This window comes from Aquarana catesbeiana, linkage group LG09 (assembly GCF_042186555.1).
Source record: "Aquarana catesbeiana isolate 2022-GZ linkage group LG09, ASM4218655v1, whole genome shotgun sequence".
Taxonomy (NCBI): domain Eukaryota; kingdom Metazoa; phylum Chordata; class Amphibia; order Anura; family Ranidae; genus Aquarana; species Aquarana catesbeiana.
In genome coordinates, this window is record NC_133332.1 from 305,199,083 (window position 1) to 305,226,104 (window position 27,022).

The 27,022-nt window shown below is 41.9% G+C and overlaps 1 protein-coding gene across 4 annotated transcripts in view; it reads right to left on the bottom strand.

Moving 5' to 3' along the window:
- The window catches only part of RALGDS (ral guanine nucleotide dissociation stimulator), a 261,650-nt gene that overhangs the window by 136,996 nt on the left and 97,632 nt on the right, over positions 1-27,022 (bottom strand). Inside the window, exon 1 of one of the 4 annotated variants that reach the window (XM_073600562.1) lies at positions 26,278-26,613. The exons of 2 other annotated variants lie outside the window; for them this stretch is intronic. In XM_073600562.1, coding sequence (XP_073456663.1) covers positions 26,278-26,397 — 120 coding nt within the window. In that variant the 5' untranslated portion in view covers positions 26,398-26,613. Of the gene's footprint in view, positions 1-26,277; positions 26,614-27,022 lie in introns of those variants that run through there. One more of the 4 variants, XM_073600558.1, reaches the window with a different exon arrangement.

The following is a 27,022-nucleotide window of genomic DNA, read 5'->3' on the forward strand; positions in this document are numbered from 1 at the left end:
CGTTCTGGCCAGCGACAGGGCAACATTTCACTGCATCAAGCTTCAAAGAGAGCAAATCCATAGGGATAGACAGGCAAACTCTTTAGTGATCCTGCCGCTGGCAATAGAATCGCCCGTCTGACTTCAGTCGAAATGCAATAAAAGGTCTTAGTCACGTCCCCACTTTCTCTTCTTTTCTCATTGCTGTACATATAATAGGAATATTTTATTATATAATGTTTTTTTATTACAATAAGGTATCTGATTGGTTGTTATGAGGCATTACAGACAGTCCCTGTAAAAGCCACTGAGAAATAAAAATTCATTATGGCCTGTCATGTGGGGGATAGTGACACCATGTAAGGAAGGATAACGTCCACTAATTATTCACCCATCAAAGGAAAGCTGTAGAAGCAGACCTTGATAAGCCAAGGCATACGTTTTGGAAAACGAATCAGCTTTGATGTGGAACCAGCGGGCACAAAGAGTGATTTGAATGTATAAGTGATAAGAGAATGGCAGAGGGGTAGTTTGGAAGACATACTCTCAATTCTAGGGATAATTATTTCCGCGAGGACATAAATAAATTATAGACTGCATAAAACGCCTCAAATGTTGTGCATGCTGCATATAATTTACACCATTAGGAGGAATTAAATTGCTCTGACAGAAGCATAGCGAGATGATGGGGCCTCTATAAAACAGGTAAAACCAATCGTATTGTTTGTTTATGTGTTAATTGAGAGACATAATTAAAAGGAAATTATGTAAACATTTTTCTATTTTTAATGTAGTGTTTATCGTACAGTAATTTTTGATGTGATTTTCACATTCTTATATGTTTGCTTTTCTATATGTTTGTTGTTATGATTAGCCTCTAGAGGGAGCACTGTATTTCAATCAGCCTCTCTGTTTAACCACTTAAGGAACGAGCCTCTTTTTGAGATGTGTTGTTTAAAAGTTAAAAGTTTTTTTTGGCTAGAAAATTACTTAGAACCCCCAAACATTATAATTTTCTTTCTAGCACCCTAGAGAATAAAATGGCGGTCGTTGCAATACTTTCTGTCACACCGTATTTGCGCAGCGATCTTACTTTTTTTGGAAAAAATACACTTTTTTAAATAAAAAAAAAATAAATAAAAAAACAGTAAAGTTAGCCCAATTTTCTTTTATATTGTGAAAGATAATGTTACACCGAGTAAATTGATACCGAACATGTCACCCTTCAAAATTGCGCCCGCTCGCAGAATGGCGACAAACTTTTACCCTTAAAAATTTCCATAGGCGACGTTTAAAAAATTCTACAGGTTGCATGTTTTGAGTTACAGAGGATGTCCAGGACTAGAATTATTGCTCTCGCTCTACCGATCGCGGCGATACCTCACACATGTGGTTTAAACACCGTTTTCATATGCAGGCACTACTCACGTGTGCGTTTGCTTCTGCAAGCGAACTCGGCGGGACGGGGCACGTTTAAAAAAAATTGTTTTTTTTTCTTATTTATTTTACCTTCTAATTTTTATTTTTACACTGTTTTTTTTTTTTTTTAAATTGTCACTTTTATTCCTATTACAAGGAATGTAAACATCCCTTGTAATAGAAAAAAAGCATGACAGGTCCTCTTAAATATGAGATCTGTTGTCAAAAATACATCAGATCTCATATTTATACTAAAATGCAATTAAAAAAAAAAAAAGTCATTTAAAAAAAATAAAAATAAATAAAAAGTCCCTTTAAGAGCTATGGGAGGAAGTGACGTCGCTTCCACCCTGCAAAGTTATGGAGACGGGTGGGGGCCATCTTCCCCTCACTCGTCTCCATGCCCAGCAAGGGTGAAGATCCGATCGCCTCCGCCGCTACCGACAGCTCCGGTAAGCAGCGGAGGGCACCGGAACGTGGCAGGAGGGGGGGCGCCACAGAGACCACTCTTATCGGAAACCGGACCGCCAGCCGAAGAAGAGGATACAGGGGTTATGGCAGCTAGCTGCTGCCAAAACAACGATATTCCTCTTCAATGTAAGGACCTAAATCGGCGTGCGGTGGACCTTCAGTCAATTTTTCATCTTTCTGACAGTAAATATCTTATACAGCACACTTCCTTGTCTGGTCATTAGCCTAGGCTTATGACATCATGCACAGCTCTCTCACTCTTGTGAGAGTTTGCCAGGAAGGGAGGGGGGATGAGTCATAAGAGGGCCAATGAGAGCTGCAGAGCTGAAGGTGTGTGTCTGTGTGAATCTGGGAAGTGAACAGGCAGCAGCTTCAGCTGCCCACAGTTAAAATGGATGCAGCCAGACTCAGTGGAGGGAGATTTCTGCAGCATATTTGGTAAGTACAGAGTCACGGTATATATAAAATAATATGTAAAGTGGTTGGAGGGAAGCTTCAGAATGGCAAAGATGTTTTTATTACAAATTATGTAAGAAGACTGCAGTTCCTCTTTAAAGCCCAACTCCAGCCTTTCTTTGTTTTCAAATAATGTGGAGGATGGCTAAGCTGGCCATAGACGGCACACATTTCTCTCATTCAGCCCACAGGCTGAACAACAGAAAATCAATTGATTCCCCCATCCAGCTAACAGCATAGATGGAGGAATCTCCATTGACAGCTTTTGTATTCTAATAGCCAGCACCCGAAAATGTCTGAATACCTGACCAGAGAATGCAGCCATACATAACTCAAATTTTGTATTATTCAGCAGGAAAAAAGTCGTCCATAGATGGAGCAATTTTCTTTTCTGCAACCATGTGTTACAGGAAGGAACATCACTCAATTCTACCATCAACACAGTCAGTGTTGATGGGCCAGGAGAACACACAGTGATTATTACTAGCAGCTATAGCCGCTGGCAATAATCACATGATAAATCTGAAATGCTGGTTGTACTAAAATTAATAAATCAATCAATCAACTTGGGTACTATCAACCTGTCCATACATGGTTCGAATCTCGGCCAGTCCCTGCTGAACTGGCCAAGATTTGATGTCTATGGCCGTCCTTAACTAGTTGCCGCCCGCCCACCATCAAATGACGGCGGGGTGGTGTGGCTCTCATTCTGGGATGACGTCATATGACGGCGTCCCAGAACGGCCGCTCTCGCGCACACGCGGGGGTGCGCAGCGATCACAGCAGCTGTTGCTGTCCAATCACAGCCGGTCACATGTCAAATGCGGAGATGCCGGTAATCGGTGCTCCTTGCCTCACACTGACAGAGCATGTGGCGAGGAGAGCCAATCAGCGGCATCTCCACGCAGGGGGACATCTACACATGTAATCAGGGCACTGATCATCAGTGCCCTGATTACAATATAGCGCCAACAGTGTCACCAATCAGTGCCCACCATTGCCAGCAATCAGTGCCCATCAGTGCCTGCAATCAGTGGCCACCACTGCCCACAAGTGCCACCAATCAGTGCCAGTCAGTGCTGGCTATCAGTGCTGCCTATCAGTGCTGCCCATCACTGCTGTCGATCAATGCCCATCGGTGTCGCCCATCAATGCCACCCATCAGTACCACCTATCTGTGCCGCTTATCAGTGCCACCTAACAGTGCCGCCTATCAGTGCCACATATCAGTGCCATCTATCAGTGCCCATAAGTGTGGCATATTAGTGCCTCCTCATCAGTGCCACCTAATCAGTGCCCATAAGTGTGGCATATTAGTGCCTCCTCATAAGTGCCACCTCATCAATGCCCACCAGTTCAGCCTATCAGTGCCCATCAGTGCCGCTTCATCAGCGCACATCCGTGAAGGAGAAAAATTACTTAGTTACAAAATTTACTGACAGAAACTAAGTAAAAGAATGTTCTTTTCAAAATTTTTGGTCTTTTTTTTTTATAAATAAAAAACCCAGCAGTGATTAAATACCACTAAAAGAAAGCTCTATTTGTGTGCAGAAAATGATAAAAAAATGTGTTTTGGTACAGTATTGCATGACCACGCAATTGCCATTCAAAGTGCGACAGCGCTGAAAAATGGCCTGGGCGGAAAGGGGGTTTAAGTGCCCTGTAGGCAAGTGGTTAAAGAAATACAGAACTGAATGACTGTAGATTGGAAAAAATAGTTGTTTGCCAAATCTCGAGGTGCGGTGCAGATGGCATGGCCAGAATCTGGCACACACAGCCTTAATATATGAATCTATCTTGTCTTATCTAAACTGTTCATATTGGAGATGGTGCAATGGTATGGGGAATGTGCTACTTGGCATACAATGCTAACTTAGCCTCATTTTAATGCCACTGCGTACTACTGTTTCTGTGGATCATGTGTCCCACTTTATGGGTACCAAATAAGCATACCTAATTATGGAAAAATTAGGTGGATCAAAAGCACTGTAGCAAATCCAAAAAAAAAGCTACTTTATTAAGTTGTTAAAGTTTCCAAAAACACTTCAGTTAGGCCCAAGGACAAGGTTGTTACATACATGCAAGTGTTTTTGTCATTTTTAACTGCTTTAAAGCACCATGTAAAAGAATAGGCTGAATGTCTACCTGTCGCCCAGTGGGCAACATAGGAAATCTTTATTCTCCTCAAGGGCTCTGGGTTCGCTGCTGTCTGACAACTCCACATTCAGTCCTGTCCTGTAGTGATGTATTCAAGGTGCTTGCCCAGAGCCGTCTTTAAGGCAGGGCAAAAGAGGCAGCTGCCCAGGGCCCCATCATTGTTGTGGGGCCCAAAGCAGCTGCCTCATACTTGCCAACTATCCCAGTTTAGTTTGCCACAATGTACTGCCTCCTAACTAATCCCATTCCCCCACCACTTCCACTGATCCCATCAACCCCCCATCATTGCCTCTAATCACCCCCCCCCCCCAGCATTGCCACTGATCCCAGGAGTCCTAGGATCTCTAGGAGTTCTCTCTCTATTGATGGGTCCCCTCACCACCCCAGTCCATGGTGTGCAGGCAGTGAGGAGATGATGTGCTGTAACCTTTAGCAACCAATCAGTGAGCAGTAATGATGTGCAATAACCTCCTGCAACTAATCATCGAGCGGTAAGGATATGCAGTAACCTCAAGCAACCAATCAGTGAGCAGTAATAATGTGCAGGAACCTCTAGCAACCAATTGGTGAGTGGCATGGATGTCCAGTAACCTCTTGTAACCAATCAGGGAGCAGTATTGAGTTACAGTAATCTCTAGCAACCAATCAACAAGCAGAAGTCATGTGCTGTAACCTCTAGCAAATAATCATTGAGCCATAATGTGTGCCGTAACCTCTAGCAGCCAGTTAGTGAGCGGTAATGATACACTGTAACTTCTGGCAACCAATCACAATCACTGCCTGATCTGATTTAGTAAACTGATTTTGAGTCTAGTTGATATTTATTGTATGTTTCAGAGCAGGTGGAGAGCGGAGAGTGGAGATTGCATGGAGGCGGGGGGGGGGGGGGGGGCAAGAAAATGTTTGCCAGGATCCAATCCATATTAAAGACGGATCTGTGCCTGCCACTGAATTCTTTTAGGTTAGTGATAGGATTACTTTAATATTGTACAGTAGGGATCTCCAAACTACAGCCCTCCAGCTGTTGCGAAACTACACAAACCATGAGGCATTGTAAAACTCATATTCACAGACATGACGGGAATTGTAGTTCCTGAACAACTGGAGGGCCATAGTTTGGAGACCCTTGATATAGAGCTTTTTATTAGACTTATTGATCATTTATCCATTTTTTTGGTACTATGAAATGTGTGGTTATCACACAGATTAATATAATGTACACAGAGTTCCAGGGGGTTAACGGATGCTCTAGGGCAGCCATTCTCAACAAGGATTTTGTGAAACCCTAGGTTTCCCCCAGAGGTTGCTAGAGGTTCCTTGAGTTGTGGCCGATTGAACTTCCATGTGATGTGCCTGCATGGTTCCAGGTCCAACGTCACATGGCAAAGCCAGGCAGCATGATACCATTGATATTTTTATAACTGTCCACATGGGAAGCATTCTAACCATCACTGTAAGGGTTGCATTTATCCTACTGACCATTAATGTAAGGGACATTTTTCCCACTGACCCCCGTAAACCGGTTTAGTTAGGGTTCCCTAAGACCTTAAAATTATTTTAGTGGTTCTTCTGGGGTAAAAAGGCCAATAAATGTTGCTCTAGGGCAGTGATGGTGAACCTTGGCACCCCAGATGTTTTGGAACTACATTTCCCATGATGCTCAACTACACTGCAGAGTGCACGAGCATCATGGAAAATCTGGTTCCAAAACATCTGGGGTGCCAAGGTTTGCCATCACTGCTCTAGAGCTTTTGCTGTCCCATGTTTTTCCTACAGTAAGTAAAAAGTACACCTAGTAAAAAAGGCCACTAAAAGTTGTCAGTCAGTTTTGATAACCAGTGATGACCAGTAGAGTCTATCATCTATGATCACTTTCAACACGGCCATTGAACCTTTCCATAACCATGGTCACATTTCTAACTCTTCAGATACAAACAAAACAATCAGCAGTGACATCAACAACTTTTTTTTTTTTTTTTTTTAGGTCATTACTTAAATGAACGTAATTGAATTTAGAAGAAAACAACATCATTTAGACAAAAAAAAAAAAAGTTTTGGCTGTAGATATACTTTAAAGTATTGTTTGACCTTAGGTTCATTTGAGGTTTTTAATTAGCGTTTGATTAAAAAAAAAATGTGGAATTGCTTCTGTAATATGCAAACAAACTTGAATAGATTATAAATATATATCAGACACATGGAGCAAAACAACATGACAATCAGCAGTGACATCACCAACTAATACTTTCTTGAGGTCATTAATTTAATTAACTAAATTTAATTTGGAGTTAAACACGATTTAGACTGGATCCATGAAAATGAATGTTCGTGTAAACAGAATAAGTCACTTTTGTAATTTAGTCGGAGGCAGTACCAAGCCATGCCGCTCTCGTTTGTTTAAATTATAGTATGTCATGGGTTTCATCAGCCTGAGCTTGTAATGAAGACCAAGAGACAGTGATCATCTCCTCCTATTGTCTGCAGTGCTCCAAAGTACAAGGCCTTAAGCCGGCCAGAGATGGTGCGATTGTCTTTCCTGCAACAACGGGTTGCAGAAAAGAAAATTTCTCAATTCAGGTGCGCTAAAAAAAAATCAACACTGGGAGCGGAGCCATTGTGTTCTCCTGGGGAAGCCGTCCCGGCCAAGACAACACACGGTGATTATTGCTAGCGGCTATGGTCACTGGCATTAATTGCATGAAAAATCCAACAGGTCGGTTGTACCCAAGTTGATCCATGATGGTTCCAAGCTCATCCGATCCCTGCTGTACCAGCCAAGATTCAAACCGTCTATGGCCGGCTTTAGTAGCAGATAACAGATGTTTGAAATCTCAATAGATACTAAAGCTTTGCACATCATCGGTGCTTTTTTGACTGAATTATGAAACGTACATGGTACATGGAAGTGATAGGGAGACAACGGTCAATCAGACTGGGAGGACCCTGCTCCTTGAGAGACATAAGTATCTGGCTGGCCAGGGTGGATATTTTTTTACGTTTTTGACTTTAAACACACTTTAAGATTTCAATTAGCATAGGAATTAAAAAAAAAAAAATCTGCATTTGCTAAATATGCACAGCTAGGTCATGCTGCTTCAGCTCAGTTTGGGGGTTACTGTCCAGCTACAAAATTCAAAACTGGAAGCAGTCTTGTTAGACTGGTTTCTCGGTATTATACAGTCCTGGATCCTGCCAATTCTGATCTGGTTGAGAGGGCCAAGGCCCGTTGGTCTGCCATTGTCCCGGAGTTGTCAGATGAACAGCGGAGTGAGGTACTTGCCACATATTTATCCACAGTTATTGCCTCAACTGATAGGATGATTCAGTTCAGATGCTTACACCAGACATATACCCCTGCACGTCTTTTCCGTATGCACAGGAGGGAATCAGCGTTGTGCCATATAGTATGTCAATTGTGTGAGGGTACTTTTTCCATATGGTATGAGATTGCACAAAGGTGAGGCCTCTCTGGTCTCATGTGATAGAATTTTCAACTCTTTTGGCTTCCCCAATATACTGTATGTAACCCTCTTCTTTGCCTCCTGGAAGTTATTGAGGATGAAGAGTCGGACATGACTACCAAATTATTCCTCCGACTCCTTTTCTACTAAGTTCGAAAAATTATAGCATGGAGGTAGATCTATAGGGAATCCTTAACTTTGGAAATGTGGAAAAAACTGATTCATGCGGAGCTTCTGCTTTACAGAATGACATATGAGGCCCATGGGTCTCCTAAAAAAATCTAGGAAGGTATGGTTCTGAAAACTGGAGCTTTGAATGGGGAGCGGGACTTGGGGTCTTGCACACTCTAAAGGACTGTTGTAGTTTTCTTTAGGTGCTGGTTTGTTATCTTTGTTTTTGTTTTTTATTCAGGGTTGTCATACCCAGAATGCATCTGTTTTTTTTTAGGGGGGGGGGGGCAAAAAAAAAAAACACAATAAAAATGACTGCTAGACTAGGCGGGTGTTTCATGGTCCATGTCTGTCATTAGGGGGTCTAGATGGTGAGTATTAATGTTCTGTATGCTGTGTACTCCCCCCTTTTTTTTTGGATATGTTGATGTCCTTCTGTATTTTTTCTACGGACCGACTCTGTGAAGCCTATGTTATGATTTTTTCATTTTTTGTTGTCTAGTGTCAATAAAAAAAAAAATGCATTTACACGTGTAAATCACAAACAAACTTGAATCAATTATAAAGATACATCAAATGTGAAGAGCAAAAAGTACATATAAAAATGGAACTCCAGGCAACAACTAAATGCACCACTGAAATATACATATGCTTACCTGCCATATGATGTTCTGTTCATCTAATCTTGTGATTTATACAGTTCTGCCATACTGTACAGTCAGAAGGCAAAGTCTACCACCTTTAGCTTTACCACTATCTGGATCATCTCTGCTAATTAGAGATAATTCAATCCAAACAGCAGGAACTATGAGCTTTGATGTTTGCAGCACTATAGGTTTAACTAAGCAGACAGAGTGCTGGACCTCTTCAGAGAGACCACTGATTTCACGCAGAGAGTAAGTGTCCTTCTCTGTAGCATGCTGGCAGGAGACAGGTTTTTCTACTCAGATTTTAATTGCTTTATAAAGAAAACAAACTCAAACTTAAGCTTCTCTCTAACCACTTTGCATATTATTTTATATATACTGTGATTCTGCTCTTGTCAAATATGCTGCAGAAATCTCCCTTCACTGAGTCTGGCTGCATCCATTTTAACTGTGGGCAGCTGAAACTGCTGTCTGTTCACTTCCTGGTTTTACACAGACACAGAGGCACACCTCCAGCTCTGCAGCTCTCATTGGCCCTCTTATGACTCTTCCCACCTCCCTTCCTGGCAAACTCTTTAATGAGAGTGAGGGAGAGCTGTGCATGGTGTCATAAGCCTAGGCTAATGACCAGACAAGAAACAGGAAGTGGGCTGTATAAGGTATTTACTGGCAGAAAAAAAAATGTCACTATCCAAAGTTAAACAACAAGGGCAGAAGATTTAATAGATGGAAAGATGAAAAAATGACTGAAGTTCCGCTTTAAGATTATCATTTGGAATTGTGACTGCTATCAAAACAATCTGGATGGTTTGGATATGAGTCACAATTCAGGGTGACCGTCTTAATTGGAGGTACTTCAGCTATTCAATTCTTTCGAAGTTAGCGCCAGTTCACACCAAAAAAATGCCCTCCAGATCCGTTCTGAATGTGTTTCTGCATGCACGGTTTTAACACTTTTTTTATGCCTTTTACTGCATTCCACTACGGTTCTGTGCAGGAAAAAAGCTGTATGTTTTTTTTTTTCGGAACTAAAAAGCACTGGAATGCACTGTGTATCTTCCCTGAAAGTCCTGTTTTTGACGCCCACCCCCCCCCCCCCCCCCCCCCTTTATATGAGGAGAAAGAGGGTAGTATATTGCAATATTTAGATTGATGGGATAGTGCCCCAAGGCTAGGTTCACACTTGTGCGGTTTGCCATTGCTTGAATGGGCTGCTGTATCCACTGAAAATGCAGGGAAAAGGTCATTCATAAAACACGCCGCAAGGAAACCGCATAGTGCAGTGCGGTACCCAGTGCTGGAAAACTGCGCTGCGGTTTCCAGTGCATGGGGCTGCCAATAGTATTAATGGTATCCCCACACATTTCCTGAGCTGTACTGTTTTTCTGTGTGGGTAGTTGCGGTTGAGGGAACAGGCGCTGTCCCGCAGTGGCAACCAACCACACAAGTGTGAACTTAGCCTAAGGGGGAGTTTAGGAGGATTTCACCATTCTAATATTTTGGTTATTTTCATTTTGCAACTTCTAATTTTGTAAAACCAAAGTAAAGTTGCTCTATGAAATGTACAAAGCACCTGGTCAATTGTAAAAAGTGCACAAAAAACTAAAAAAGTCTTCCATTATTGGCAACTTTGCAACTTGTCATCTAACCCTTCTTCAGTGACGGGAATTGACAAAATGGTTTCCACCCTATATAGGAGGGAGGAGGGCTAACCGGGACAGTTTGTACTTGACACACGTTCTTCATAACAAAATCTGTTCACTTCAGCTGTGTGAATGGGGTGTATGAAGAGGGTGAGATGACATCATCCTACCATTACTATTCAAGGCCCCCCGCCGAGGCGCTAATAAGAATGAATCTCTTCGAGATGTGATGCATCCTGACAGGAATGCCAATGAGCTCAGCTATACTATCGCTTTCACATCCCATGCCTCACTGCTGGGAAGAGGAGGCCCTCGGCAGAAGATATCAGATGTTTGTATGAAAACATCCTGACTGAACGATATAACCCTGGACTGTTTTTACAGAGCAAGGCCTACATGTCTCACATTGTACTGTATATGATCCACCTCAAGGACGTGATTAAATTGGAACACAATTAACGCAAGGCCTACGTGATCACTGGAAGCCAGCCTTGTACAATATGACAGAATTCACTGATGTAATTAAAGCATTCACAGCTTAGTTTACATACATGTCCTATAAGGGATCAGAGCTCAGTCCTGCTAGAGACAACATTTAAAATAAGGCCAATTCCATCAAAAAAAATGTATGCTGGAAAACCCCCCACAACTCAGCAAAATCCATGTACCCTCAGGAGGGGGGGGGGGGGGGTAAAGACCTGCCAATTGGGATACATGTTTTCAATAGATCTGGCAATGACAAAACCTACTCAGGCTCCCGCGTGCTCCAGCATTCATGTTTAAATTCCTATTAAAAGAGCCTTTTTGGATGATTTCCCCATACCCTTCCTGTGGCCTCAAAACATTGTGTGGGATCCTTGTGGCAATTATCTTGATGAGGGTACCTTTGGATTCTTGCAGCTCTATGTTCTCAGGGTTCTACACTTAATACATATTGCTTATGTGTTGTAGTGCTGGTTCTCCTGAGGAAGCTAATGGAAACAAAGAAGAATGGTGGCACATCCAGAAGTAAAATCAAAAGAATTTATTGAAAGTCCATAAAATCAAGCGAACATGACAAACATCAATTGAAAAAAGGTGCTCAGTGGATGCGTTTCACATAGACGTGCTTAAGTAAGCACGTCTGTGTGAAACACGTCCACTGAGCACCTTTTTTGGATTGATGTTTGTCATGTTCGCTTGATTTTATGGACTTTCAATAAATTCTTTTGATTTTACTTCTGGATGTGCCACCATTCTTCTTTTTTTCCATTGGATTTCCCTGGCTGTGGACCAGGCAGGCACCCGGATCTATTCAGCAGCTCATCAGATCCTCACAGGTGGCTTTGAGCAGTGTGTTCCCAGCTCTTTCTGTCTCCTGAGGAAGCTACTTTTAAGGCGAAACATGTTGAGAATTGACTACACCGAATATTGTTGCTGATGTAATTGAAAACATCATACCTGTATGATATTAATACTAGTTTAATAGCCTGTCATGGCTTTAATATGAAAATATGCAAATAAAATTGTCTTTGGTAAATGCAATGTTTCATAGTCGGCGTCTTTAAAATCTCACTTTTGTATTGTTTTTTTCCCTGTACCTAATTTACAGATGTGGTGCTTGTGATTTTGCTTCTAGTCCAATTTATTAAAAATAAAAATAAATGAATAAAAACCTAATCTAAAAGCCCCGTTTATGTATTGTATCTACATTTGAAGCCCCTATGTGTCCTGAGCCTTCTATCTTCTTCGCTGCAGAGGAATATCCTTCTTTAAGTGCCCATGTTGCTGCCTAGGTAGTGCAGACATTTCCCATTGCCTATCCAGTGAGGGGGTCCTCTCAGGCCCTTAAGGGGGAGGGGGCAACAAGACTGGTTGGCAACTAACATAACCCCACCATTGGATCAAATCACCAGTTGCCATTCACAGAGAAGCACTGAAAAGTTCATGTAACAGCAGATTCAGGTAAGCAAGTAATGCTGTTGGTTATTTTTTTAATGGGTAGATAAGTGGGACTTGGGGTAGAGGGTTAATGTTGCACATAGATGGGCATCAAGTGGTAAAGGTTTTGAAAAACGTGCTGCCTTCTTGCCTTTTTCCAAGATTGCATTTGTAGTATTTTGTGTTTATGCACCCCAAGGCGATAGAAGGTATAACTCTTCCATAAGTGGACTCAAACATTTGTATAAAGCATATATACAGAAAAACACAACCAGCAGTAGAGCTGCAAAATAGAAAGCAGAACCAGTGTATGTAGTGGGCAAAAATGGCTGCTTTCTTGTGCATCAATAACTGCAAGTTATAAAAAAAAAAATAGGGTTTGTAATTTTGTAACATTAATACATACAAAATGTACATCACAATGATCTACATGTGGATCTAAAAATATACTGAAAGTACTATACATTCCGTTCCAATAAAAGGAAACAGCTGCTCAATTACCCACAACATTTCTCAACACAGGACACTATTCCTGCAAGTTGATCCAAATTATTCTGAAGGTATTTCCAATAAAAGGCACCTACATACCTAAGATAACTTAGCTGGCCTACATAGTTTTTCCCAGCAGATCGCAGGATCAATTTCAAAGGAAAGAACCTCATTGTGATTCTGTATTATCCAACTGGGGATTTCCCTGTCCTCTTTCCTTTTCCTCATTGTTGGCAAGCTTTGCTCTTCTAGGTGTGCTGATTTTCTTATTTGGGTCACACTAAAGAGAATCAGATTATATGTCATATCTTATTACCGTGTAGGAAAGCAGATCCATCCCTAATGGTCTTTTCAGGAGATAAAGAGTGCAATCGGCCATAGAGTCTTTTCTGAAAACGGAAGTGACATTGGTAGTGTGGAAATTCAAAAGAACCCTGCAGACCAAGCTGAGCTCCTCAGACCGAAAGCGATTATGGGATGTCTACTAAAAAACTGTTCACATTTGTTTTATAAAAACAGGTCTGCAATAGCAGTTTCCATGCTTCTAAGGTGGACCTGAACTCATAAAGCTACGTATCTTATACAAAACATCTTCCCATTGTAGAAATGTTATTGTGCCCAAGCAGTACCCTGAAAATGTTCCTTTGTCTTGAATTTCTCCTGAAAAAAAGCCATGCATTTCCTGTGCCTTGAGCCTCAAAGCTGTATCTCTACCATTTGAGATCATCGAAAGTGTTGTGTCCGTGACTGCAAGTCTCACCAGATTTGAAGTGACGTTTAGTGATGTTACTACTGTGCTGTTTCCTGTTTTCTTTGCCAGAAAGGAAGCTGTACCTGAGAATCTGCAGTGCAAAGATCTCCCTATTATGGCTTCATGAATTCTATGGATCTGTGCTAATTCCACCTCTCTTGCTGCTTATTTATTATTCCCCCTTCATTTATCAGAGACGTCATAGGTGTGCGCAGACTATTGCATTAGCGTGTGCACCTCAAAGCTTCAACACATATGCGTGTGTGACATATTTACCCGGGGGGGGGGGGGAGCAAGAGAGCGCACAGGGGGACTTGGGCAGCAAAAAGAAGAGGAAAAGGGACAGGAGGGATGGCGGGGGTGGCATATAGTGGTACCGATCCCTCTATACTTTCCTCCTGTGGCAACTGAATATCGGCGAGAAGGAGAGGAGGAGAAGCCTACTTTCAGCTGCTGGAGGAGGAAAATACAGATCGTTTCCACTAAATTCCACCCCCGCCGCCTCCCCTGTCCAGGTTCTGGGTTTCGTCAAGGGAGGATCGCGGTTTACCTGTCTGCGATCGGCAGGTAAATAGCGATTGATGGGTTGCCAACCCCAGGATTAGGGTGTGCCCAGGCACACCTGGCACTCCCCTTACGCACACCTGAAGGACTTAGCTTTGATCTTATATGTTGGTGACTAGTCTTTTGCCCTTTGCTTGCCCTTTTTTGGGCTTCCACATTTCAGGTGTTTTTTAAAGTGAACCTGTGCTTTGCCCATGCAGAGCAAACAAAGGTTTGCTTTAAAGTGGAATGCAGGCTACACACCTAACTAGCCTCCTAAAACCTATGCTAACTAACCTGTGTACGAAAGATGTGTATACTTAACTATTTTCAGCCTGCTTGGTTACGTTCTCTTGAGCACCTGTATCAGCCAGCCGTGGAAGAAGGGGTGAGGAGAGAGCACTCCAACAACAGCCATTAAAGCCTGCAGTTGTGACATCACCCATAGGCTTCAATGGCCCATCTGTTATCAGTACTTCCCCCTCTCCCCTCAGCGGGGCTGGCTGACACAGATAGCTGGACTGGACCAGACTGAATCGGCCTGAAAATTTAAAAAATATAGACATCTTTCTTACATAGATTAGTTAGCATAGGTGTTAGGAGAGGAGCAGTTTCAGAGTTAGTTAGGTGTACAGCCAGATTCCACATTAATGCCACCCTCCCCAGCATCACATACTCACGTTCCTTTTGCCCACTCCTGCCTCATTCAACTCCAGGTGCTAAGAAAGGAAGCTTAGTGCAAGTTCCAACTGGAATATATACAGGGCTCACAACTGTCTTCCCACCATATACGGAACAAGTAGAAATAAGACACTGGATTCAAATTATCAGAAGAACGATCAGATTGTGATAGGACACAATGGCTCTGGTGAGACAAAAAAAAAAAGGGTTCCTCAAACTGAGGACCCAGATTTGAAGATTCACTTGTATAAAGGCTAATAAGAGTGCCCAACAAAGAGTCTGAGAGTCCAAAACCTTTTAATATTAGTATCGATTAACAAACAATAACATAGAACAGCCAATACATTTCAGGGATTTAAAGACCTTTTCCTTTTTGGTCTTTGAGCCCCTGGAACGCATTGTCTGTTTGGCGTTGTTATTTGTGAGCCAGTACTGATATTAAAAGTATTTGTACTCTAATGCCCCGTACACACGAACGGACATTGATCGGACATTCCGACAACAAAATCCATGGATTTTTTCCGACGGATGTTGGCTCAAACTTGTCTTGCATACACACGGTCACACAAAGTCGTCGGAATTTCCGAACGTCAAGAACGCGGTGACGTACGACGAGCCGAGAAAAATGAAGTTCAATAGCCAGTGCGGCTCTTCTGCCGGAAATGTGTACACACGATTGTAATTTGCGCAAACGGATTTTGTTGTCAGAAAATTTGAGAACCAGATCTCAAATTTTGTGCGACGGAAATTTCGATAGAAACTGTCCGATGGAGCCTACACACGGTCAGAATTTCTGACAACAAGCTCCGATCGCACATTTTATGTCGGAAAGTCCGACCGTGTGTACGTGGCATTAGACTGGCCCTGGCATTAGGCTTTATACATGTGACTCTCCACCCATAGGACTGGCCTATTTACCAAGAACCAGCACCGTCAAATGGGAGGAGAGTAAGTCACATGAAGTAATCGGTATTTAATTAACTCCTGGAGGCTGAGTGGAATGGCAAAAGAGTGAATAAGGTCAAGGTATGTGCTGCTAGTGGGGCGGAGGGCATTAAATTTGTAACCTGTAAGCCTCTCTTGGGCGGGACAAACGTGACTGTTCAATGGTCTACATCAGGGGTCTCCAAATTTTCCAAACAAAGGGCCGGTTTACTGTTCTTTAGGTTTTTTAGTGGGCCGGACTGTGGTCAGTGAAAGCAAGAAATGCCCGATCATTGGTTTTAATGGGAGGAATAGAGCCTTATTGATGCTATCAGTGAAAGGAATGGTGTCCCCTCATTGGTGTCAGTGTAAGGAATAGTGCCCCAAGGATGCTGTTAGTGAGAGAAATGGTTTCCCATCATTGGTGTTAGTAGGAGGAGTAGTGCCCCAAGGGCCTGATAAAAGCAAGCAAAGGGCCACATCCGGGCCCCAGGCCGCAGTTTGGAGACCCCTGGTCTACATGAAGCAAATTGTAATCTGCTTCATCAATTTATAGAACTGTAATTCTAATTTCTCATTCTGTATGGTGAAATCTAAATAAGCCAGCCGCATATTACAGTACATTCTAAATCAACCATCACCTATAGATTTACCAACAACTAAGTGCAATGGCTGACCTAACTGGATAATGATTGAATTAATTACTTAGACAGGCCCTTGCACAGTTGATTGTAAATCTAAATTTGTACAAAAGCTTCAGACAGGTGCAATATGACTTAGACTGGCCATACATGGTCGAATTTCAAAGAATTTTCTTCTTCTTCTTCTTAGAAAATTTGTGTGTTTTGTGATCCGATGGTGCCGCCATTGATTTAGAAATTTGGCCAACCAAGCCTTCAATTTCACCTCATGTTGCTACAGAAAAGAATTTTTCGTGGCTGGAAATCGTCTTTTCTTTCCGGGAATTTTCTTTTCTTGCACATGCACATTTCTTTTTCGACTACATTTCTCGCACAATTCTCCCATCATTGATTAGAAAATCGTTAATTTTTCAAAAAATTTCCAACATGTCAGATTACTCAAATTTGATTGCCGCACGAAAATGGTCTGTTGCTGCAGCCCACTGATGCCCCGTACACACGGTCAGACTTTGTTGGGACATTCTGACAACAAAATCCTAGGATTTTTTCCGACAGATGTTGGCTCAAACTTGTCTTGCATACACACAGTCACACAAAGTTGTCGGAAAATCCCATCGTTCTGAACGCAGTGACGTAAAACACGTACGTCGGGACTATAAACGGGGCAGTGGCCAATAGCTTTCATCTCTTTATTTATTCTGAGCATGCGTGGCACTTTGTGCGTCGGATTTGTGTACACACGATCGGAATTTCCGACAACGGATTTTGTTGTCAGAAAATTTTATATCCTGCTCTCAAACTTTGTGTGTCGGAAAATCCGATGGATAATGTGTGATGGAGCCCACACACGGTCGGAAATTCCGACAACAAGGTCCTATCACACATTTTCCGTCGGAAAATCCGACCGTGTGTACGGGGCATAATGGTGCGAAATACGAACGAAAATTCTTAGATAAGATTTTCAAAAGAAAATTCTTTTGAAATTCGACCCATGTATGGCCTGCCTAAGTTCCCAGATGCGGTATTGAAGAGTTTTTCGTGCTTGCACCAGCTTTACTATCAGAGCAGCAGCATGTACCGAGGAAAAGAAAGTCATGAAAGTTCCAAAGTAATCAAAACTCCAAAAAATTTCAACACAGGAAGAACAAGTGATGACTTCTAAGTGAACATGAAAATGTTCAATGACCTTGCGTAAACCTATTTGAAACCCACTTATGGGGTGATAAAATATGACCTCCTGTAAAGCTAGTCAGACATTAGTTGTAGTTTAGGAGGTTAGGAACAGTTGTAGGGCCTATAATCTACCTCTACTTAGATTATATGTTATTTCTGTACCAAATTTCTAGCCAAATTTCTTACAAAATTAGCAGACTGAATGTGAAGATGTAAATGTTTGAAACAATCTTTTGGTCAGGTTTAGCAGCTTCCATAAGAGCCTAAAAGCTCATAAACATGTTTTAAAAAGTATTTTTAAAATAAATGTATTCCCTTGACATGCCCACCAGCATTAGGATGATCATATAGCTTTAAAGTGGAACTTCACTTTCCCAGTCAACATTTACTAGCATTAGTAAATAGATAGGAAAGTATTTCATGTTTACTTGTTTTAAACTTTTTTCTACAATTCTTCATTTGCTTCCTGGTTCCTGGCCTAGGCAAATGGTGTCATACATCCCAAGAGTCTTCAGGAGGGGAGGAGGGTTTTTCTCAACTAAGCACACCCTTCTGCCTGCATGCCTGATTCCAGGAAGTGAATGCTACATGAATTATTTACCCATACCCAAGATGGCCAAAGCCATAGTACTGGGGGGGGGGGGGGTTAACAAAATAAAGCATGGATAGATGGGTGAGTTTGATATAAATATTAAAAATGAATTAAATAGCACTTTTGTTTTGCAGTGTAGTTACCCTTTAATATTTGGGTTAAACCATAGTATTGTAGGCACAGAAACCTCTGCAGTGTATTGATTTATAGACTGCTGCACTTTATGCCAGTTAGAACTGGAGTTTTTCCAAGGAACAAAGGCCCCAATATGACCTAATATTGCCCTGGCAGGGTGGTGGCTACATTTTCTCCAAGTGGGTTAATCCATTCCTGTATAAAAGTGAGTTGGTAGCCTTAAAAATAATGGCATTCATTAGGCAGAGCGAAGCCACCATCTGCCACTATGGCCTATAAGGAGGTTCTTACAATGTAGGGCTATTGTTCCAAATAAACGTTGAACACCACAGAGTGTCTACTTTCTTTAACAGGTTACAGGATGGTGGGAGTACCAAGCTCGCCCTGAAAACATTAGAAAATTTGAGGCAGGAAATAATTTTAACCAAGCTGATGCAGTCAGTGAGGCTCAGGAGAAGGGTATTCCATATGTGTAACTTGGATTCCATCCAAAAGATAATTGGGTTTACATTTAGTGGTACAAACATGGAAAGACTGGTATGTATTTGTATACCTAAGGTTGTAAATTTGTGTTTGGGGAGATATTTTTAGACAAGGTTTCTTTAAAAGAAAAGTGCGGGATATGAAAAAAAACCTATTCATAATCACCTAGGTGGCTGCAGCATTGGCCCAACGCTGCATCTGTTTCCTGCTGCCTCTAAGACCGATAATCTTGCGATCAAGACCGTTGATCACTCAATACTCAAGTATTCAATCTTCAGAGAGCTTTTGACTGTCAGTGACAGAGCTTCCTGCTCTGTCCCTCCAGCCCTCACTGGAGAGCTGGGCTGTGGAGGGGTGGGAGTGGCTGCCTCAGGCTCTGGGATGCTGAGCCAGCTGCCGGTCAAGCATCTAGGTGGATACTGATATTAAAGTTGGAATCCCTTCAGAGCAAAGGCCCAAACTCCCAGAGTCTGAACCGGCTGAGTGACGTCTTTCAGCAGTGGGCTTTAGCCCGCTGTTGGTTGAATACAGGAGTGCAGAACGTAGTACACTACTGTGATCCCCAGAAGATGTAGGGCCAAAAGAGCTTTGTCCTACTTCTCCTTTAAGGTCTTCCTACCAGACACCAGCGAATATCAGATAAAATTACAATTGATGAAGTCAAGTCAAAATATCAATTACTAGCAGTTGCTATATCTAAGTGGTGAGCAGCTGGTTTCAAAAATAAACAGAAGCACCAATAGCATTTTAAAAATGATAGTTTTGGAAAAGACTCCACCATCTGTATACCTCATACAACCAACATTTTTCCAGCCTAAGATCTCACAACAACTTCATACTAATCAATGCTTTAGTACGAAGAGACGTTTAAGGGCTTTTCACACAACAGTAGGTAACCCAGTTCTGAATGTTGTGAAATTAGGTAACATCCATTAACTAAGTTGTTAATCTGTCTGCTTGAAATCAGGCCAAGGAAAGGATTTGCCGATAGATTCAGGATGTTGTTTTCAGCAGAATAATAACGCAGCTGGTGGTCTAAACCTGTTGGCATAGTTTAATTGCCATACTTTACGTACATTGCACAGGTTAAAAAAATCCTGCTCATTGAGTTCAACCAGCAAGTTCGAAAAACCTTGCATACTTAGAATTCACAGCCTGTAGTTGGTCAAAAGAAAGACAAACACCCTTAGAAAGCATGGTTCACATTGGTCTGGCTGGGAAAAAAAATACATCCTGACCCCAAAGCCATATTGCAATGTTGCAGGGAAAAATAGGGGTTTGGTGTGATCATTATATCAGGGTATAAGTGCAGTGCAAACCAAACAGTCCAAAACGTTGATAAACAACAAGTCCCAGAATGTAATGTCAGTGCAATATATATGACAGTCCCTCCACCTTCGGTCTTATTTTCTACTTTCACCTTAAGGCATGGACTCCTGAATGCCTTAAGGTGAGAGTAGAAAATAAGGCCAGAGGTGGAGGGACTATCACCTATTGTGTATGATATCATCGCTGGTGAAGGTTTTCTGGGACCTGTTGTCCATCAACTCTCTGGACTTACTCTCATTATTGCACTGACATTACATTCTGGGACTTGTTGTTTATCAACGTTTTGGACTGTTTGGTTTGGTGTGAAAATTTTATTTAGTGTTCAGCTTGCATATGTGGGGGGGGGGGGTTCATACTATATCTTATATGTTTTTGTGCTGATTGCACACTCTGTTTTTTATATTGGTATGATCATTGATCAACAATTAAGCCAAATAACTGTTGCTATACATTGGTGGTTTTGGATGTAATTCTACTGGGGCATGAAAGAACGATTTGTATGGTTCGCATTGGGTATACTTACAACCGATGCATGCATTATACAGAAGAAAAAGTAATGACGACTATAATTTCATCAGGACCAGTTAAACAAGAACCATGTTTGCACGCCTTGCAGAAAAAAGCATTTCATGTGGTCTAAACATAACAAAAAACCTCAAATCGCAATGTTATGTGGTTTTACTTCAGCTGGATTTCACAACATCACTGTAAATGCTGAGATAGCGTAGATGAAACGTGTCTTGCCAAGCATTTGTCGGGGGCTGTGTGTCACATGAGCAGTAGGATCATCCAGGCAGTGAATAATGCACTTTCTCAATTTATTCAGAATTGTTTTTTTAGCTAAGCTTTAATTTTGCTGAATGGAAATTGTGATTTCTGGGAAGGCGAGAGGGAGGAAAGTAGGTAAACCAGTTTCTTTGTGACTCATTCGGTGCATTCATTGTTCTGGAGAAAATTGGCCTTCATAAGAACTTGGAATTATCTCCCAATAGGTGGGCAACCTTTCCTTTGCTCTAAGTTTTGACCTTCTAAAGAGCCTGCTAAAGGGTCAGCCCACCCATAACTGGCTCTTTTCTTTTGTTATCTCACATGAATTTTTCGCTACACTCCCATTTGGGCCAAGCTGCCTGGCAAATCAACTGATGCCTGGGGCTGGTTGGGACAAACTATAAGACCCCTTTCAAACCGAGGAAGTTTTGCAGGTGCTATAGCGTTAAAAATAGCGCCTGCAATCCACCCTCAAACAGCTGCTCCATTGTTTTCAGTGTGAAAGCCCGAGGGCTTTCACACCGGAGCGGTGCGCTGGCAGGACGTCAGGAAAAGTCCTGCCAGCAGCTTCTTTGCAGCGGTGAAGGAGCGGTGTGTTTACCGCTCCTCCACCGCTGCTCCCCATTGAAATCAATGGGGCAGCGCTGGGATACCGCCGGCAAAACGCCGCAATTGTTTTAACCCTTTCTCGGCCGCTAGCAGGGGGTAAAAGCGCCCCGCTAGCGGCTGAAATGCGCCTCAAACCCGACAGTAAAACACCGATAAAAATAGTGACGTTTTACCGCCGATGCTATAGGCGGCTCGGTGTGAAAGGGGTGTAATACTGCTGCGGAGATTGAGCATTGAGCAACATTTTGGACTGCGTATATATGGAGAAAAATAATCTGATCACGGCATGTGAACAAAAAGAATAAAACCACACAAAACAGATATTTAGATGCACAAAGTGCAGTTTGTCAAAGCACTACCTGTTAAGGGAGGATACACTTGTAGGCAGTTGGTGTGTGGGCTATGCAGGTACAGTCATCGGGGCAGCTTCTCTGAGCTTGTTGTCATCTTTATCAATGTGAATAGAGGAAGTTGGGGACAAGGAGAGGAGGGTGTGACTACCCTCCCTAGGACCCTATTTCCGAGTCTGCACATTTTGCTGTGACCATTATGAGAGGGTTCCACTTTCCTGGATTCATTGTTTATTTTATATTATGAAGCTGGAATATACAATGGTGGGTAGGAACGGCCATAACTCCCAGGTGCACAGAAACACAGCTGAGAATTATGTCAGGGAGATCTTGACATTGGAGTATCCTACACATACACTATATTACCAAAAGTATTGGGACGCCTGCCTTTACACGCACATGAACTTTAATGGCATCCCAGTCTTAGTCTGTAGGGTTCAATATTGAATTAGCCCACCCTATGCAGAAGAGTGGTCAAACATTCCCATAGACACACTCCTAAACCTTGTGGACAGCCTTCCCAGAAGAGTTGAAGCTTTTATAGCTGCAAAGGGTGTAATATGTTTTGCAATAGGTGCCCTTTAAGTCAAAAGCTGCAATAAAAATGTAAAATATGTTCTCAATTATAATACACCACAGAATTCCTGTAAACAAGCAAAACCCCCTGACAAAAGAACAATGCAATGCACATTCAACCTTTTCTGCCAGGAAAAAGAAACCTTTTTTTTACAATTTACACATACATACCCCCAGTATAGTCTACAGACTGATGGAGCTGTACTGTAATCACACATAATTAGAAAATTGAAGCATAAGAGAACCTCAAGGGTGATGCTGGTAATTAAAACGTATAGTGCCGTCTGGATTTGTAGGGCAGATGTGCTATGGTTCTGTTCTGTGCCACAGCCTGCAAGCTGTGTTTAGCGATGTTCTGAATTGAACAGTGCAGAGCTCTGTAGAGAACCAATCAGTGTTTAGCTTTTGTTTGCATGAGTACGCCAAAGTGGCAGATACTAGATGACAGATGAATATGCCACTATGATGTGACCTCTAAGTCACCAGCCACATGAACATATGAAGGAAGGGCCTCAGCCATAGCAGGTATAGATGATCCCATGCCTGCCTAAAGTGGAACTCCAAACAAAGAGTTTATTGTCTGTATAGAATTGGTAAAGGTGTCAACTTGTTATCTGTCATTTCCAAGAAATACATCAGGTAATAGAAATCTCAGTAAAGTAAAAGAAAATCTCACGCTTGGAAATTTCCTTTCACTTTTGTTACAGTGACTGCTGTCAATATTTGTAATTTTCCGCTCAGTTTACAGCCCAGTGACAGCGACAATAGAGAGGGTGCATCTCCCCAGCACTGGCAAAACCAAAAAATAAAATGTGACATTGTTAAACATCTCCTTTCTGTTCACAAAACTAAAAAATATCTGCTTGCAGTAAAGATTGCAGATTAAAGTAAACTCATTACAAATTACCCATATCATTTACAACTTTGTGTAACCTACTGTTCTATACTAGCTAGAATTTTATTTTAAAGAGGCTTAAAAAGACTCTATTATGGAGGCTGCCATTATTGGCATGTCATTTTGAGTATCCTAGTTCCCTCACTGGCACACTTCAATGCTTTCTTGCATTGAAGTATAGTTGTTGCTAACCAAGAAGAAGTATAGTAGTCTCTGACCTAGAAGAAGTATAGTAGTCGCTGACCTAGAAGAGGTATAGTAGTTGCTGACCTAAAAGAAGTATTGAAGTGTGCCAACAAGCAGGTTCTGAAGTGTGAAAGAAAGAGCTTTCAAGTATTAGTAGATGCTGACCTAGAAGAAGTATAGCGGTCGCTGACCTAGAAGATGTATAGTAGTCGCTCACCTAAAAGAGGTATAGTAGTTGCTGACCTAGTAGAAGTATAGCAGTCACTGACCTAGAAGAGTTATAGTAATCGCTGACCTAGAAGAAGTAAAATGGTCACTGATTTACAAGAAGTATAGTGGCTGCTGACATAGAAGAAGTATAGTAGTTGCTGACCTAAAAGAAGTATAGTAGTTGCTGACCTAGAAGAAGTATAGTGGTCATTGACCAAGAAGTATAGTAGTCTCTGACCTAGAAGAAGTATAGTGGCCGCTGACCTAGAAGAAGTATAGTAGTCGCTGACCTAGAAGAGGTAAAGTAGTCACTGCCCTACAGTACAAGAAATATAGCGGTCACTGACCTAGAAGAAGTAAAGTGGTCACTGATTTACAAGAAGTATAGTGGCTGCTGACTATAGTAGTCGCTGACCTAGAAGAAGTATGGTTATCACTGACCGAGAAGAACTATAGTAGTCTCTGACCTAAAAGAATTATAGTGGTCGATGACCTAGAAGAAGTATAGTAGTCCCTGACCTAGAAGTACATTGGTCTCTGACCTAGAAGAAGTATAGTCTTTGCTGACCTAGAATAAGTATAGTAGTCTCTGACCTAAAAGAAGTATAGTGGTCGATGACCTAGAAGAAGTATAGTGATCACTGACCAAGAAGAAGTATGGTTGTCTTTGACCTAGAAGAAGTATAGTGGTCGCTGACCTAGAGGAAGTATAGTAGTCGCTCACCTAAAAGAGGTATAGTAGTTGCTGACCTAGAAGAGTTATAGTAATCGTTGACTTAGAAAAAGTAAAATGGTCACTGATTTACAAGAAGTATAGTGGCTGCTGACTTAGAAGAAGTATAGTAGTCACTGACCTAGATAATGTATAGTAGGCGCTGAGCTAGAAGAAGTATAGTGGCTGCTGACTTAGAAGAAGTGTAGCAGTCGCTGACCTAGAAGAATTATAGAAGGCGCTGACCTAGAAGTAGTATAGTGGCCATTGACATAGAAGAGGTATAGTAGTTGCTGACCTAGAAGAAGTAAAATGGTCACTGATTTACAAGAAGTATAGTGGCTGCTGACTTAGAAGACGTATAGTAGTTGCTGACCTAAAAGAAGTATAGTAGTTGCTGACCTAGAAGAAGTATAGTGGTCACTGACCAAGAAGAAGTATAGTAGTCTCTGACCAAGAAGAAGTATAGTGGTCACTGACCAAGAAAAAGTATAGTAGTCTCTGACCTAGAAGAAGTATAGTAGTCGCTGACCTAGAAGAGGTATAGTAGTCGCTGACCTACAGTACAAGAAATATAGCGGTCGCTGACCTAGAAGAAGTAAAGTGGTCACTGATTTACAAGAAGTATAGTGGCTGCTGACTATAGTAGTCGCTGACCTAGAAGAAGTATAGTTGTCACTGACCAAGAAGAACTATAGTAGTCTCTGACCTAGAAGAAATATAGTGTTTGCTAACATAGAATAAGTATAGTAGTCTCTGACCTAAAAGAAGTATAGTGGTCGATGACCTAGAAGTATAGTAGTCCCTGACCTAGAAGAAGTACATTGGTCTCTGACCTAGAAGAAGTATAGTGTTTGCTGACCTAGAAGAAGTATAGTGTTTGCTGACCTAGAATAAGTATAGTAGTCTCTGTCCTAAAAGAAGTATAGTGGTCGATGACCTAGAAGAAGTATAGTGGTCACTGACCAAGAAGAAGTATAGTTGTCTTTGACCTAGAAGAAGTATAGTGGTCGATGACCTAGAAGAAGTATAGTAGTCTCTGACCTAAAAGAAGTATAGTGGTCGATGACCTAAAAGAAGTATAGTGGTCGATGACCTAAAAGAAGTATAGTGGTCGATGACCTAGAAGAAGTATAGTGGTCACTGACCAAGAAGAAGTATAGTAGTCTCGAACCTAGAAAAAGTATAGTGGTCGCTGACCTAGAAGTATAGTAGCCATTGACCTAAAGGAAGCATAGTGGTTGCTAACCTAGAAGAAGTATAGTGGTCGCTGACCTAGAAGTATAGTAGTCGCTGACGTTGAAGAAGTGTAGTAGTCACTGATCTAGAAGATGTATAATAGTCGCTGACCTAGAAGTAAAGAGGTACAACATTCTGACTCTCATTTACAGCATACTTGTTCTGGGTCTGCAATGTAAAGTCAGACACAGCCAGGCAAGCATCATTTTCTTCAGGAGGCCATCAATGTTGGCCCCAGTGCTTCCATCACGGCAGAATCACAGTTTTTCTGTGGGATACCTGGACAGGTAATCAGCTAGGCACTAGAAAAGGCATCCCCCTCTTACTGTTTTCCTTAAATTTCTTCTGATAAATTCACATCTGCATTTATGTATAATTGTTATTAAAACCTCTCTTATATATACTACATATGCACATAGATTTGAGATGCGTGCCACCCAATCTGGTTAGGTGACACACATCCCACATGTGAACTACGAGCTCACACCCAGGGAATACTCACCCTCCCAACTCTATAGCTTAAGTATGGATACAAATGGAGAACTTGGGTGCCAAAGGTTGCATGCCTAAAGTGGTAGAAATCCGGCCCTGAGTGTAATTAGCATCAGAAGCTCACCAGTTCCGTCTACAAGCTAACCTGCAGTAAATCCAATCAGTCGTCTCTTACCATCTTTGTGTCATGGACTTGAAGGCAGAAGGTCTCCAGGATTTTGGCTAGGTAACGCCGGTACGGGCTGTCCTTTCTTTGCGGCAGGAAGCCTTTTCTTGCTTCAAGTGGCACGTTCATACCTGGGCACCAAGATTACTCTCTACTACTTCATGTTGAATGTCCCGATTGTCATGTTTGTACATTCCACAGTCACCTCCTTCTTTCTCATCTGTTTGCTTAACGCAAGTTCCTCCCACTTAATACAGTGTTTACCGGCATGACAGGGCAGTGCCCTTACCTGGGTGCACTCATTCACATCGAGTGCCTGATTCATCCAGCAAAGATCCTAGGAAATCCCTCAAAAGTTTATTCAAGGAGCAAAGGGATTGTGTTCTTTCCCCGCGGTTCTGTTCATTGCACGGGAATGCACGCAAACACTATCATTTAAAGCAAGTCGGGACAAATATAATTGATAGGAAATCATTCAGGGCACACGAGGAAGGAGAGACAGCCTTTGCTTTGTGGGAGTTCCTGCAAACTTTGTGTATAAAAAGAAAAGATTAGAAGGATTACAGCGTCTGATGTATACAATGCAGACAGTGGTGGCGTGTATAAACCTGAGCTGCATTAGGAGGCCAGTCCACAGTTCTGATGTCCTTAACAAACCCTAACTAATGCCAACAAAGACATGCTTTCAGAGAGGCTGCAAGAGATGTCAGACAACATACACATACAGATATGAACTGGTTACACAATAATCGTT